The sequence below is a fragment of the Oryx dammah genome, unplaced genomic scaffold (genome assembly GCF_014754425.2).
Source record: "Oryx dammah isolate SB20612 unplaced genomic scaffold, SCBI_Odam_1.1 HiC_scaffold_16, whole genome shotgun sequence".
Lineage (NCBI taxonomy): Eukaryota > Metazoa > Chordata > Mammalia > Artiodactyla > Bovidae > Oryx > Oryx dammah.
In genome coordinates, this window is record NW_024070200.1 from 35,085,014 (window position 1) to 35,099,145 (window position 14,132).

Below are 14,132 nucleotides of genomic sequence, written 5' to 3' on the forward strand. Positions count from 1 at the left end.
AGTGGACACAGCTCCTCTGAGCCTATAAGCAGAAGCAAGAAGCTTTTCCTTAAGCAAGGGGGGCGGGTTTTGTGCAGAGGGTCAATAATCTGTGGGGAGCACTCAGAGCCCCATCCTTGCTCTGCTGTGAGAACACAGAATTTTCATCTTGGCCTGGCTCCCTCCCCTCCCCTCTCCTCCCTTCCCCAGCCAGCAGCCTTCTGGGCTGCCTCCCCCCCAGCCAGCTGGTGTATGCTCAGAAAATCCAAACTCATTTCCATGTGAGTGGAGGGGGATATAATTAAGAAGGCCCCTTCCCCAAGTAGAAAGAGAGGGAAGCATCTTGCATGCCCAGGACTCACTGCTGGGGAAACAAAGTCAGGCCAGCTTTAAGGGCTCTCTGCCCACAGGATGCGCAGGGCTCAGCTGAGCAGGCAATCTGATGACCCAGTGGTGACCCCCTGCAGGTCTGACCACATCCCTCTGTAGTCATCTGAACTGCCCAGGCAACTCTGCCATCAGCTCATCTTTTCCGAGCCCCACGTCTGCCCTTTGTAAAGGAGTCTCCTCTCCCTCGAGCCAGTCAGGACCCAGACCCTCCACCTGTGCTTCAGCCCAACCTGAGCATGGTGGGAAATCCACTTACCCAGTGCTGGTGCTGTGCCCTGCTGTGCTACGTCGCTTGTCGTGTCCAACTCTTTGCGACCCCATGGACTGTAGCCCACCAGGCTCCTCTGTCCATGGAGATTCTCCAGGCCAGAATACTGGAGTGGGTTGCCATGCCGTCCTCCAGGGGATCTTCCTGACTTAAGGATCAAACCTGAGTCTCTTATGTCTTCAGCATTGGCAGGCAGGTTCTTTTACCACCTGCGCCACCTGGGAAGCCCCACCTACTGCTTACTGACTGTCTGTCCTCAGGTGGACTGCCCGTAGAGAAGACAGGTTGAGGAGGAAGTTGCAGAGGTGCACTGGGGCCCCCAAGACCCACACACCTAGCTGGACTTGATTCACACACTGCCGGCACCACCAAACACAGGGAGCAGGCTGCCCCGGCCCCAGCCCCAGCGCCAACCCTCTGCCCAGCCTGCAGCCCCAGGAAAAGGCTATCACCAGGAAGTTCGGCCATACCATTCCATACTTTGTTTCCAGTTATCCTCTCCTTCTTCCCTAAGTGCCCCTAAGACACCCCAAGAGGCCAAAAGATGAAATCAAGATGCCTCCAGGGATAGTGCAGAACTAGGTTCCTGGCCCACTGGGAAGGGCCAACAGATTCCTGATGCCCAGAGGTACACAGCCCCAAACAGAGGGAGGCCATGGACAGCTGAACAGCCCAGCCGCCCCGGTCCTACACTCAAGCCTGTGACCCTGAAGCCAGCAGCATGTCCTGGCCCAGGCTGACCTCAACACTGACACTCTGTTTCCAGCCCAGAGCCCCATCAGCTGAGCTGCATGGCTCCAGTGTCTGCCCTCTTTGAAAAGATAAGGAAATTAAGAAATTGCCTACCCTGCCTTTAAGAACTGAGAATTCAGAATTGATGATAACACTGCCCACACGCACAGCAACTCACAACACAACCCACTTCCACCTACATTCTCCCAGCCAGTCCTACATTCTCTGCTGTCTCCCTTAGTGAGAGAACACAACCCTGTATTAGAGAAGGAAACTGAGGCACAGGGAGGGAGAGGGATCTGCCCAAGCTGATGGAACCAAGCTAGGGACTCCAATAGCAATAGCTCATGCTGGGGTTACTATGTGCCGTGCATGTTTCAGAGCCTCATTTGAATTCATTTCATCTTCACAGTCTTAAGAGGTAGGTATTATTATTGGGCTCCTTTTGCAAACATGGAAACCAGGGTACAGAAAGAGGAAGAGGTGTGCCCAAGGTCACACAGCTCATTAGAGGAGGGCTGGGATGGCAGCCCAGGCAATCTCTCTGAGACCCACACCCCTACCTTCTCTATCATAATGCTCTCAGTGCAGTCCACCCTTCTGCGGATACCTCCGGTGTGTGGCTGGACCTAAACAGTCCTCAGAAGGACCCGGACAGGGCCCAGGTTACCAGGTGCTCAAGAGGAGGGCAGGTCAGGGGCTGGGCTCAGCATCCCAAGCAATAGGGCAGCAGATGGAAACTGGGGCAGGTGCCAGGGAATTTTTTTCCAGGCTGGGGTGGGGGTGTTGGGGTAGTGCTGAAGACTGTCCCACCTCCTGTCAAAGGGGGAGCCCTCTGGCTAGGCTCCTCCATGTTCATCTCAGCACCTGCTTCACCACCAGTGGACACCCCGGGCCAACCAACCTAGGGGCAAAGGGCCAGCGCCAGATGGCAGCCCACAACTAGTTGGCTACTGGCAGCCAGGGGAGGTGAGAACTGAGCCCATAAAAGTGATTTGGGGCAGTAACTCTAGCAGGAGAGTGCAGCTAGACTCTGGGCATGAAGGGGAAGAGGTACCCAGGGTGGGGAAAGCAGAGCGCCAGGGTCTGGCATGGTAATGAAGGGAAGTCAAATCAGAATGGTCCAGGGACAGGAGCCTGCCTTTCTCACTGGTGCCCAAGGCTGGCTTTGGGGCCTGGACCAAGGATGGTCACAGCTAGTGATGGGAAATGGACCAGCAGAGGAAGCAACAGATGTGGATGCTGACATGTCTGAGGCAGAGGCACATTCCTCCTGCCTTCCGCCTCCCTGCAGCTCCTCCTGGGGGGGAGTCGGGGAGGAGGCTGGGAGAAAGAAATGAGGCAGGGGCTTCTGTCTAGGAGAAAACTGCCTTGAAGCAGTTCTCCCTGTGGAGGCAGTGCCAAATCCAAGACGACCCCTTGCAGAATCAGAGAAACGGACACACACAGACGTGAGGTTCAGAGCTCCAGAGCCGCAGGAGGCCCTGGAAGCCTTCCGAGCAAGACCTTTCAGGGCCTTACTCGGAGCATTCCTCACACTCCAAGCTTCCTCTGACCCCTCCCCAACCCTGAGTCCATGACTGCACCTGGTCTTCAAAGAAATGACCCACCCCTAATAAGAGGTCGGTGGGAGGTATGAGGATGGCAGGATAAGGAGCCCAAGCCCACAAGAGCCCCTCAGGAGGCTCAGAGCTTGGTGCCCAGCCAGGACCTACAGCTACTAGTAATAGCAACTCTTCCTGTCCCCCAATCACCACCAGCACCCATTGCAGGGGCTGAGAGACCAGGGTGATCTGTCTACAGGGCAGCTGCTACTCAGCTTGAGCCCTGAGGCCAGAGGAAAGTACACTCAGTGAAACGGGCAGCTAGTGTTCAACAGAAGCTAAAAATGAGTTTTTGTTGAAACTCCCGGTTTTAAAATAATTCACAAGTCAGATATTTATAGTCATGTAAGCCACGGCTGGGAATTCCAACTTACTGTGTGCTCATGATGTATAGGCCCATGACTGTATCACAACTGTAGGCCTGGTCACAACAGCCTCAGCCATCACTGGACTTGGCCCAGCTCTTGGCAGCCCACGTCAGGGCTCAGGGCTGGACAAGGCAAGGCAGAGGAAGCCCTCCTCGGCTCATGCAGACTCTGATACCACACCTCATGCTTCCCTCAGTGCTCTGCCCACCCCTACCCCTCTGATTGGATGTTCCCCTCAAATGCCTAGCCCTCTCCTCCTACCCAGGGCTACCTCTTCCTTCTAAACCAGCTCAGAATCACCCTAAATGGAGAAGTTCTCAGAATTTCCACCACCTTTCTTAGTCCTGAGCGTCAACCCTTCCCAGCAGCATTTCATTCTTGCATCTGTTCCCTGTCCTAGTCATTCTTGACACATTTTTATATGACTGGTCCTACCTTAAACTGCTCAAATCAGAGTCTGGCCAGCCAAGTTGAGAGACAAAAATTAAAAATCCACAGGGGGGACATTCAGCGATAAACAAGAGAGTGGCAAAGAAGACAGACAACTTTTCTCCTTCTATCACGGCATGTGGGCTAAGTCATGTCCGACTCTTTGTAACTCTATGGACTGTAGCCTGCTAGGCTCTTCTGTCCATGGGATTTCCCAGGCAAGAACACTAGAGTGGTTTGACATTTCCTTCTCCAGGGGATCTTCCCAAGCCAGGGATCAAACCCATGTCTCCTGCATTGCAGGAAGGTTCTTTACCGCTGAGCCACCAGGGAAGCCCCATAAGGGCACTCAGGTCACCTCAAAACATGATAGGTGCCCCCCATGGCTTCCAGGGGCAGCCCAGCATTCCTAGCCCCCAAACTCTGCCCATATGGCATTGGGCTTGTGGTGAGAGTGCCACCTGGTGGCCATTTCAGAACAGAGCGGACTGTTGGCAGAGACTAAATGTTGACCCTTGAACAACATGGGTTGGAACTGCATGGAACTGCATGGTTGGAACTGCATGGGATTTAACCAATCCCCAGTTGGTTAAATCCTCACATGCAGAAGAGCAGAGTCAGAGGCTGGACCTTAAGTCATACATGGATTTTCGACTGCACAGTGGGTCAACACCACTAACCCTGTTTGTTTAAGGGGCAACTCTACATGCTCCCAAGCCTTCCTGGAGTCAAACTCCTCCCTCTGCTCCACCCTACTTCTCCCCTCCCCTCCCCTCAGATCCATCTCTAAGGCTTCATTCTCGGTGCCCAAGGCCTGAGGCAGAGCAGGATCTTGTGGGAGTCACGCGGAATCCATCAAGACTAACACAGTCTCCTGACCAGATATGGCTGGGAGGCCAGTGATCAAGTCCCAGCTTGGCCACTGACTCACATTAAGCAAGACCCTTCCCAGGCCAGGCCTCTATTTCTTTGTTTACAAAATGAGAAAGAGAGGCTAAACCAGCAGCTCTCTGGTCTATCTGATCTAGACCAGAGTAGACAAAGCTTCCTCATTCTATCTTCTGCATTTGCTTCTTGTTTGTAGGCTGAAATAAACATGCTTTTAAATCTCTGGAGGATAGGAGGCGTCCCAGGACCCTTCCGGTTCTGATGTGATCCTTAGGCCTGCTAGGGCCACCTGAATGAGGAAAAGAAATGCATGCAAACACGTGATTTCCCACACTCACTTTCTTTCCTGGACACCCCAATTCTTGGGGTCAGAAGTAACCCTCAGAGCCCGTTCAGTCCAACCTGGGAGCCCCTACAACAGCCCTTTTGGATGTCACGTAGCATCTGCTTACATCCAGTGAGGAGGCGCTTACCCCCAAGGCAGCCTTGCCCATCTCCTTAGCTCTGACAAACAAAGGCTTCTTCCTCAGTGGGAAGACTCCTACCCAGTGGTCCCAAATCTGTCCTCTAAGGCCTCTGTCCTCACAGACCACATCTAATCACGCTTCTTGGAATAGAGCCCTTCATATATTTCAACACAGAGGTCATGTCCCCTGAAATATTTTTTTTTCAGGGTAAATAACTCCATTTCCAACTTGGTCCCACGTGGGGCTTTACTTGGTCTCTCTAATCCTGGTTGGTCCCTAGGATATCATCAACCAGTCATTTAACAAACACCTACTGAGAGCGCCCAAGGCAGTCTGCTTTGTGACCATCTCCTTCTGAGACTGGGGTGTAGATCAGATACAGCACCTAGAAGAGAGAGGAGTCAAGGACTGGAAAGACTTCTCCACTCCTATTACAGCCCCTCCAGAGGCACTGCCTTGTTGGGCTGAGATACTGGGTTGCTAAATCTTGTTGATCTTAGCTTAGGGTGGTCCTTGAACCAATTTCCATCCATCAGCAGTGGCTTTCTGAGAGACTGGTTGAGAAAGACTGAGTCTGGATCTGGGCCCGAGGGGAAGGAAGGAGACCCCATCATGCAGAAGAGCAAGTGGTTTTCTGGTTTCCTCCCACAGGACCTCAGAGTGTCCCTGTCTCCGTCCCTCCTGTCAGCGGTGCCTCATCGTCAGGATCTCAACTCCATCGGTCATCTGGAACATTCACCAGTCCAGCTCTGAGTGCCTTGACATCTCTGGTATACATGTTGTCAATGTCCACTTACATATGTTGAGGGAAAATGTAAAACAGGACACAACTGAGGCTCCAAGAGATTAGGTTCTCCGTGGAAAAGAGACCTACACTTCAGTCAGTCTGACTTAGAAGCCTGATTTCCCTCCAGGACTCAGGCTTCTACTTCCAGGAAGGATAAGTAGTGAGCAGACCCTTCAGGCCCTCTGAGTGGCTTCCGGCCTGTCAGGCAGGTGCATGCGTTGATGGAATCGCACGGACTCAATCCTGCCCAAGTTCTAGCATGGCCCGTTTCCCGGCACAGTCACGGCCGGTTAACGGGAAGCACTCGTCTGTAAATGGGGATAATGTCTACTTTTCAGGGTTGTTGTGAGGATCAACTGAGATGGCATATGTGAGTGCTTAGCTCAGTGACTGGCACAGAGAGGGTGCTTGATAAATGAATACTGTTGCCCTGCATTGCTGTGAGCTGCTTTTGCCAAGGTGGAGTAGGGCAGGGCCTGGGCCTCCGCAAAAGGCATTTCAGGCATACAGGAGGCAGAATTCTGTTACCAGCAACTTCAGAGTCTATAGGAGCCAAAATATGGCCGGGCCAAGGGGAGCCAAGGGCACAGCCAAGCTAATCCAACCCCAACCCAGGGCCCGAGCGGGTTTGGAGAGGCTGGGTAAGCAGATAGAGGGAGGCCTAAATACCACTCCCCCACCCCCATCCTCAACACACATTCACTGCCAAAGGCTGTGGCAGAGGCTATGAGAGGCCACCTCAGGGTAGGACTCAGAGCTTGGTCGGGGGCCCAGGCCATATGGGGCTGAGGCAAGGAGCAGAACCGGGGCCCATGTGCCCAGCAAGCTGTGCCAGCCCAGCCCATGCCAGCCCAGCCAAATTTGAGTTATATCAGGAGAAGGGATCTGTTCAGAAAACTCATCCATCTCTGCATATTTGCATATTCTATTTTGGGGTCGCTTCCTTTTTTTCCCCTTCGCTTCCTAGAAAAGTTCTCGTGATCAATTCCAACTTCACCTCTGCTGAACTGCAAACGCTCACTCTCCATCCTATCTTCCCTCCAACCACCCTCTCCCTGCTCAGGTACTCCAGGGTTCTCTGTCCTCCCTGCCTCCGCTGCCCCCACCTACTCAGGCCTCAACCCCTGCAACTGGGCTCTGTGCCAAGGTCACCATGGCTCAAGCAGTCAAGTCCAAGGTCAGCCCCTGGGTCACCAAACTTCTTAGTGGTACTTCATACCACCTGACCATGCCCCTTTTGTCCAGTTCTTTCCAGCTTCTTTCTGTCCAGCTCTGATGACTCCTGCTCTAGCCTTCCCAGAAGCAGCCCATCATCTCCTTCCGGGTCCCACGTTGAACAGTCACTATTTGCTGTAAGGTCTAACTCCTTAGTGGGTGTCCCTTTTCCTGCCTTTCCTTGAAAAGCTGAATGCCTTTCTCTCTTGACACAGGCCCATTCAATTTAAAACTTCCTGATCATTATCTCCAGCCTAGAAACCTTCAGCTGTCTCCCAGACACCCCCACCTGGTGTCTCATGGCCCCTCCAGCTCAGTATATCCCAACTGGTCTTGTACGCCGAATCCCAAGCCCAGTGCCTCACTCCTGCCGCACCACCCTCTACCCACTCACATCCTTCCCGCCCCCCAGATCTGGTCTTTCACATCTCCCATCCCTCTCCTCCCCGCCAGCCCCCTGCTGCAACTCTAGTCGAGGCCCCCACCGTGTCCCATCTGCAGGCAGTGAGCATCCTAGCTGGCCTCCCACTCCCAGTCTCACTTCCCACAAATCCAGCCTCCAAGCAGCTGTCAGATTCTCTCACACGAGTCTGGGCCTCCACTGCCCTGCCTAGAGTCATCCACAGGCTGCTCTCTGCCTTCAGGATGAAGCCTTAGCTCCTCAGCCTGATGAGACCCGCCCCCTCCACCTCCCACTTCACTCTCAGAAGCCATGGGCAGCAGTGGGAAGGTTGCCAGCTTTGGAGTAAGCGGACCTGAGCTTCCAAGGCTGATCTGCCCACTGTACCACCATGACACTAGGGACAGGTAACCTCAACCTTGGTGCCCCCATCTAATAAATGGAGCTAATCATAATATACTCACCTTTGCCAAGATGTCAGTGCTGACTCAAGTCCTTCCCGCCCCACCCACGCTTCTCCGCATCTGCCATACAGCCCATCACACTGTCAGTTCTAAGTGGATCACAGCTTCCTCACTGGTCTCCCCTGCCCAAGCTCGCCCCAATCCCCATCTCTTCAAACACAGCAACCAGCGGCCTTTCTAAACTGTAAACCCAGCTCTCCCCCCAGTGCAGATTCTCCTGTGACTTCCCACTGCCCCTAGGATAAATCCTAACTCCTTACAAGGCTGAAAGCGCTCCAGCCTCCGCCTATCCTAAAGTCCACCCTCACACCTGGGGCTCCAGGAGCCATGTCCTCTCCGCTCCCGGCCCACTCTGAATGTACACCTTCTGGCCCAATTCCTCCTCACCTGCGGCAGGCCTCATGTCAGATGCCACCTTCTCCAGGCAGCTGTCCCTCACACACACACACACCACCCTAACCCAACCGAGCTTCATTTCTTATGAGCACAAGCCCACAGGACCGGCCTGGCCTATACTCATCAGGCTTAGTGTAAACACGTTTGTCTGTCTTACCAATGGCATGGCTCTGAGAGCGCAAGGCCCTCGTCATGTTTAACTGGCACAGAGTAGAGACTGAATGAATGTTTGTTGAAAGGATGAAGGGGACAATAGCGAGGAAGGAGTCCTTGGCCCTTGGAAAGCCCCAGGCTCAGTGGGGGCACTTATCAGACCCAAAATATATTATTTAAAACATGGCTACAGGAAGCAAAGCCAACATACCCAGACCGTGGAGGAAAGAGCTGACAAAAGAAGGGAAAGGGAAACTGTGGGGACAGTTCAATTCTGGGAAGCAGTGTAACTGGTATTTTGGAGTCAGTTCCAGGGACAGGGCAAGGCAACCCAAGTGTTCCGCAGCATAATGGCCGGGGGGTGTCAAGGGGACCTAACACAGTCCCTGGGGACCAGGGGCAAGTTGCCACAGCACGGAAACCAGCTCAAGGCGGGCTGCGTCAAGGGGACAGGAAGGGCTGTGTCAGCCCCATTTGACCAGACAAGCCTGTGAGGATGGAACTGGCCTTTGTTTCCATCACAAACAAGCCAGACACATCAGGTTCGGAGATGGAGCTTCCTGGTCTTTGCTCCCGACCACAAAGAGGCAGTTGGGTTCCAGGCAGACCAGTGAGGCACGAAGAGGCCTGGCACCAAGAAGCCTGGAGAGCTCTGAGTCCTTTCAGCCAATGCAAAAACACCTCTCAACATTAGCTCTTGGGAAATGTGGAGACTTCCCATTTTCTGGAAGGAAAAAACAATATTCAGACCACATGTGGAACAGGGAAGCCTCCCAAGGACTTCTCTGTAAAGTGTCACCGAGACTGGAGGCCATCTGGAAAGAGGAACAGGACTTGCGAGGGGCCAAATCCAGGAGGACATGTCCAAGGGCAAGTGAATTCCTTGTGTGTGAGCATTCTCTAATTGTGTCCGACTCTTTGTGACCCCATGAACTGTAGGCCACCAGGCTCCTCTCTGCTCATGAAATTCTTCAGGCAAGAACACTGGAATGGGTTGCCATTTCCTACTCCAGGGGATCTTCCCAACCCAGGGATCAAATCCGCTTCTCCTGCATTGACAGGTGGATTCTTTACCACTGCACCACCTGGGAAGCCCAACTCTCCTGAACTGAAGCCCAGCTCACAAAGCAGAGGGAGCAGGCTTGCTCTGCGTGGTCCCTTAAGACAGAAAGGGAGCTAAGAGGTAAATGTTCTGAAGAAGCAAGGACAGAGTAGACAGTCCTAATCAGGGGTAAATCTTCTGTCCCAGGAGGTGACAAGCAGAAGATGAATGGCGTGAGCATGGAGGCTGCGGATGAAATCTCTGCCAAAGGCACATGGCAGGAGCAGCCCTCTGAGCAACTTCCCACCGAAACACCAGCTGAAGGGAAGGGTTTTTTCCTGACAGAGTATTCAAAGCACATGAAACCCACCCGCTCAACTTGGACATGTCTGCGACGTACCAGGGAATGCTGTGCCAAGGGGAATGAGAGCTCAGGCAGATGGAGCAGCAGCTTGGGAGTTGGTGCCCTCTCTGCAACATGAAAGCTGGGCCCTGTTGGTGTTGGTGTTGTTGTTTAGTATTGTTATTTAACTGCTCTTGTATTTATGCCTTCAGGACAGAGAAGTGGGCCCTGCCTCCTGGCACGGCTCTGAGGCCTGGATCCTGGCATCATTACAGAGCGGGCATCAGAGTGCATGGTGAGACCAGGCCAGGGGAGGGACAAGGAATCTTTCACAAGCCTTTGGGAGAGGGAGCAATGGCGGGGGATGGGGGGGGTGGGCTTCCACCCGGCCACTGCTCAGACTAGTCATTCCAGGAGCACAAGGCTCTCCTGGCCACAGCCATACACAGCAGCCACCCTGGAGACTGGGCACATTCGGAGGAGGCCACACCCAGAGCACCAAAGGGCCTGAAGGCTATCACTGGAAACTTCTGCCAAAACACCAGTGTGGGCATCACACGGCATCTCGGGACATGGATCTCAGCTTCTCCACCTGGGGCCCAGAAGCAGGGGCCAGCTGATGCCGTGGCACCAGAACCCACACACCACGCTTGCCCCACCACCACCTCTACCCACTCAGATCAGCCAGAAAGGCCACACACTGGACAAAGCAGAAGGTCGACCATCAGGTGTATTGGGGCGAGTGAGAAGGGGCACCTTCAAGAGTGCTTCCCATGGGCAGCCGCCTTAGCAGTTTGCTGGGGGTCAGGAGGAGCAGGGAGTTCACGGGGCTCCTCCGGCAAAGATGAGCTCCAGGGCCGCCTGGATGTCCCCCCCGGTGGCCTGCAGGGCCCGCAGGCTCAGCTCATCGTCCTGGATGCCCATGTCCCTCAGCTGCTGCAGCTGGGGCTGCCACTGGCTCTGCAGAAAGACAGGACAGGCAGGAGCAGTCAGTAAGGATCCGACAGAGACCTGTTCACCTCTAGCAGAAGGAGGCGTGTTCCTCCAGGAAAGCTGCTGACGTGAGGTTCCATACAACAGCACATCGGGGAGGTCTGCGGACTGTCGAAGAGGCCTATGGAGAGGCCGGAGGGTTTAGGGAACAAATTAAAAGTTTTTCCAATTAAAGAAGGGGGAAACGTATCATAAAGATCAAAAAGAAAAAGCATAAAGTAGACAATATCTAAACTTCAAAAGATTACTTTCTTTCTCTGCTGTATCTATAGACACACACACACTTTTAAATTAACTTTGCTGTTTTAGTATGATACACAGTGACTGGTGGCTCAGTTGGTAAAGAATCCACCTGCACTACAGGAGGCTGCCTGCAATGCAGGAGACCCGGGTTCGATTCCTGGGTCAGGAAGATCCCCTGGAGAAGGAAATGGCAACTCACTCCAGTATTCTTGCCTGGGATATCCCATGGACAGAGGAGCCTGGTGGGCTACACCCCATAGGGTTGCAAGAGTCGGACACAACTGAGCGACTAAACCATCAACACCACGCTGAGAAAAGTCTCACACTCATCTACTCGTTTCCCCGATTCCGGATAACCTACTCTATTTTCTCTGAGGAAATATAATAAATATACATTCCTATACTTACCCTTTTCTTATATCTCTCCTTTCTTTCTAACATATTAAGGTATCATAGAAAACGCTTGTGGATGTCCTGAAATGTACCACAACAGGGCAGCTTCTAATCTTTGCCGTTACAGAAACACTGCGGTGACTGGTTCTGTACAAATGTCACTCTCTGCATGCACATACATCTCCAGGATAAATTCCGAGCAATGGGACTGCAAGGAATTACAGGCCATCTGTACTTCCTTTTTGGTGAACAGTCTGTTAGTATCCTTCACCTGCTTTTCTACGAAGCTGTTGGTCTTAAATCACTAGAACTTCAATTCAGGGAGGTTTTGCCCTTTGTCTGATCTGCATTACAGATTTCTTTCCAGTTTGTGATCAGCTTTCAGACTTTGCTTGTTCTTTTTGTATGTTGATTTGGTTTTCTTTGCTTTGCAGAAATTTTCACATTTATGAACTCAAAATATATGTTACTTTTTATATAATGGTTCCTTGATTTTTTTTACTTTCAGCTATGAAAGGCCTTCTCTATGGATTTAAAGAAATTTAGTATTTTTAATATCTCTGTCTCATGAAAGAGGAAGTGCACACCTTAGGGAAAAGGATGTGTTCACACTGTGGGAAGGAGAAGGCAGTGGGGATGAAATGCAAATACAAAGAAGCAAGCAAGCAAGCAAGGGTGAGGATGTGGAGGATTTTTAGAAAACCACAGAAATCAACTCAAGTTCCGTTTACAGGCCAGGTGGAGACATACAGGTTTCTGAGCTGAAGAGCAGAGCGAACAAGGATCAGGCTGCAGATGATGAAGGAACCAAGAAGGCCAACTGTCCCCGGGTCCTGCTCCTGCTCCCCTCACTGTCCACCGAGCCACGTGAGGCAGTGAGAACCACACGGGCCGGACCCTGTCCCTGTCATTTCATGGCTTCATGACCATGGACCAGTTCCAAAAATGATGTTCATGCCCCAGGCTTAGGAACAAAGAAAAGAGTAAAGCAAACAGCTTGTGCACAGAGGCGTGCAATAAAATGTGAACCCCTTGGGTCATGCACTTAGCTGCTAGCTAAGCTTCCATGTTCATGAGGCAGGGGACTTGGTGTCGCTCCCTGGTGACCTCCGGACAAGCCTCATCTCCTTGCGCAGGCACTCAAGGCCCTCACACTCAGGCGTCTGCTCTCCCTGACTCTGGCTCCATCTCAGGATCCTTCATCATGGATATTGCCTTCTGCTCTTGCCAATTTGCCATGTGTACCTCCACATTCACTCAAACAGGTAGCTGCCTCACTCAAACAGGTAGCTGCCTCTGCCGGGACACCACATCCCCTCAACCAAACATCCCCTTCTCTGCCTGGCTAACCTCTAATTAATTCTTTGACAGTAGGTACAACACCACTTTCTCAGAGAAGTTTTACCTGACCTCAAGCCTAGGCCAGCTTCTCACCCTGTTGTTCTCTCAGTTCAGTGACTATCTGGCGCCCCTCCATGGAGGGAATGAGGACTGGCTCATCACTATCCCAGGAGCTGGACCAAGCCTGGACCAGACATGCTCAAGGCTCAGTCGATGCTCACAGGATGGATGAGTGACTCCTCCACTGAAACAGCCACTGAAATACCCAAGGCAGGCGGTCAGTGGAGCCAGGCCATGGGCACTGGGTGCAGGAGTGGAAGCTACAGGGACAGCCGCCCTTGTTGGGAGCACCCTCTCCTGTCACGCTGCCACGCCCCAGCTGTTCCTGCACCAAAGCAGGCCAAGGGGGAAGGGCCTCCAGAGGGCAGAGAAAAGCTCAGCGTCCAAAATACCAAAGAAGCCGTGTGAACATCAGAAGGGGGAAGACTGACCTGAAGGCTGGGCTGCCCCGAGGCCTGCAGGGCATGCTGCAGGGCTTGGCTGAAGAGATCATTGGTGATGGGCGTCCCTGACTGGACGCTGGAGGACATTGGGGAGGTCCCTGAGGAGTGGCCCTAGAGACAGACCATGGTCAGCGCCACCCTCAGAGCCAGCCCAGTCTCCCAGCACACACCCACTGCTGTCCCATCACCTCAGGGTGCCCTGGGTGCCTCACCACTGCCTCCCAGCAGGGGCCAGCATGAGACAGCCACACAGAGCTACCTGAAAGCCCTCTACGTGCGCAGAAGGGTTCTGTACTCTTTTGCTCCAGGGAGATGGAATGGGAGCCCTGACTGAGCCTAGGACACACACTGGGAGAGGAGAAATGGCCTTGCCGGCTGCAGTGACTATCACCAGGAATGCTTAAGCCTGTGATGTATGCCTGGCCACTTTCAGGAATAAGTAAGGGACCATTATGCAACATGAGGTTCTTCCAACTGCTGAAAAGAGTCAGTCAGGCCTGGGATGAGCCCCCGACTTCTGAGCCTAAAGGCAGGTGAGGGGAGGTCGCCTGAGATGAAGTGGGAAACCTACTGGGGCTCCAGGTAGAACTCAGATCAAAGCAGATGGAGCACAAGAATCAGCAAAGGTAAACCCATTCTACCACTGGGCCCTTCTCCCTGGGGGCCTGGCCTGAACCTTCCCACCCCCTCTCCATACCTGGGGGCTCGGCCTGGACCTTCCCACCCTCTCTCTC

The 14,132-nt window shown here is 53.1% G+C and overlaps 1 protein-coding gene across 10 annotated transcripts in view; it reads right to left on the minus strand.

Moving 5' to 3' along the window:
• Positions 1-8,664: 8,664 nt before the first annotated feature.
• The window catches only part of UBL7 (ubiquitin like 7), a 15,561-nt gene continuing 10,093 nt past the window's right edge, over positions 8,665-14,132 (minus strand). For 3 of the 10 annotated variants that reach the window (XR_005723961.1, XR_005723963.1, XR_005723962.1), the window contains 2 exons: positions 13,387-14,132; positions 10,638-10,885 (listed from right to left, as the gene is read on the minus strand). The exon at positions 13,387-14,132 is cut by the window's right edge. Coding sequence is in view for 7 of the 10 variants with exons in the window: in XM_040257240.1 (XP_040113174.1) it covers positions 9,079-9,264; positions 13,387-13,509 (309 nt within the window). In the remaining 3 variants the exon portion in view is untranslated. Of the gene's footprint in view, positions 9,265-10,637; positions 10,886-12,997; positions 13,080-13,386 lie in introns of those variants that run through there. The other 7 variants (XM_040257242.1, XM_040257243.1, XM_040257238.1 and 4 more) reach the window with 5 other exon arrangements.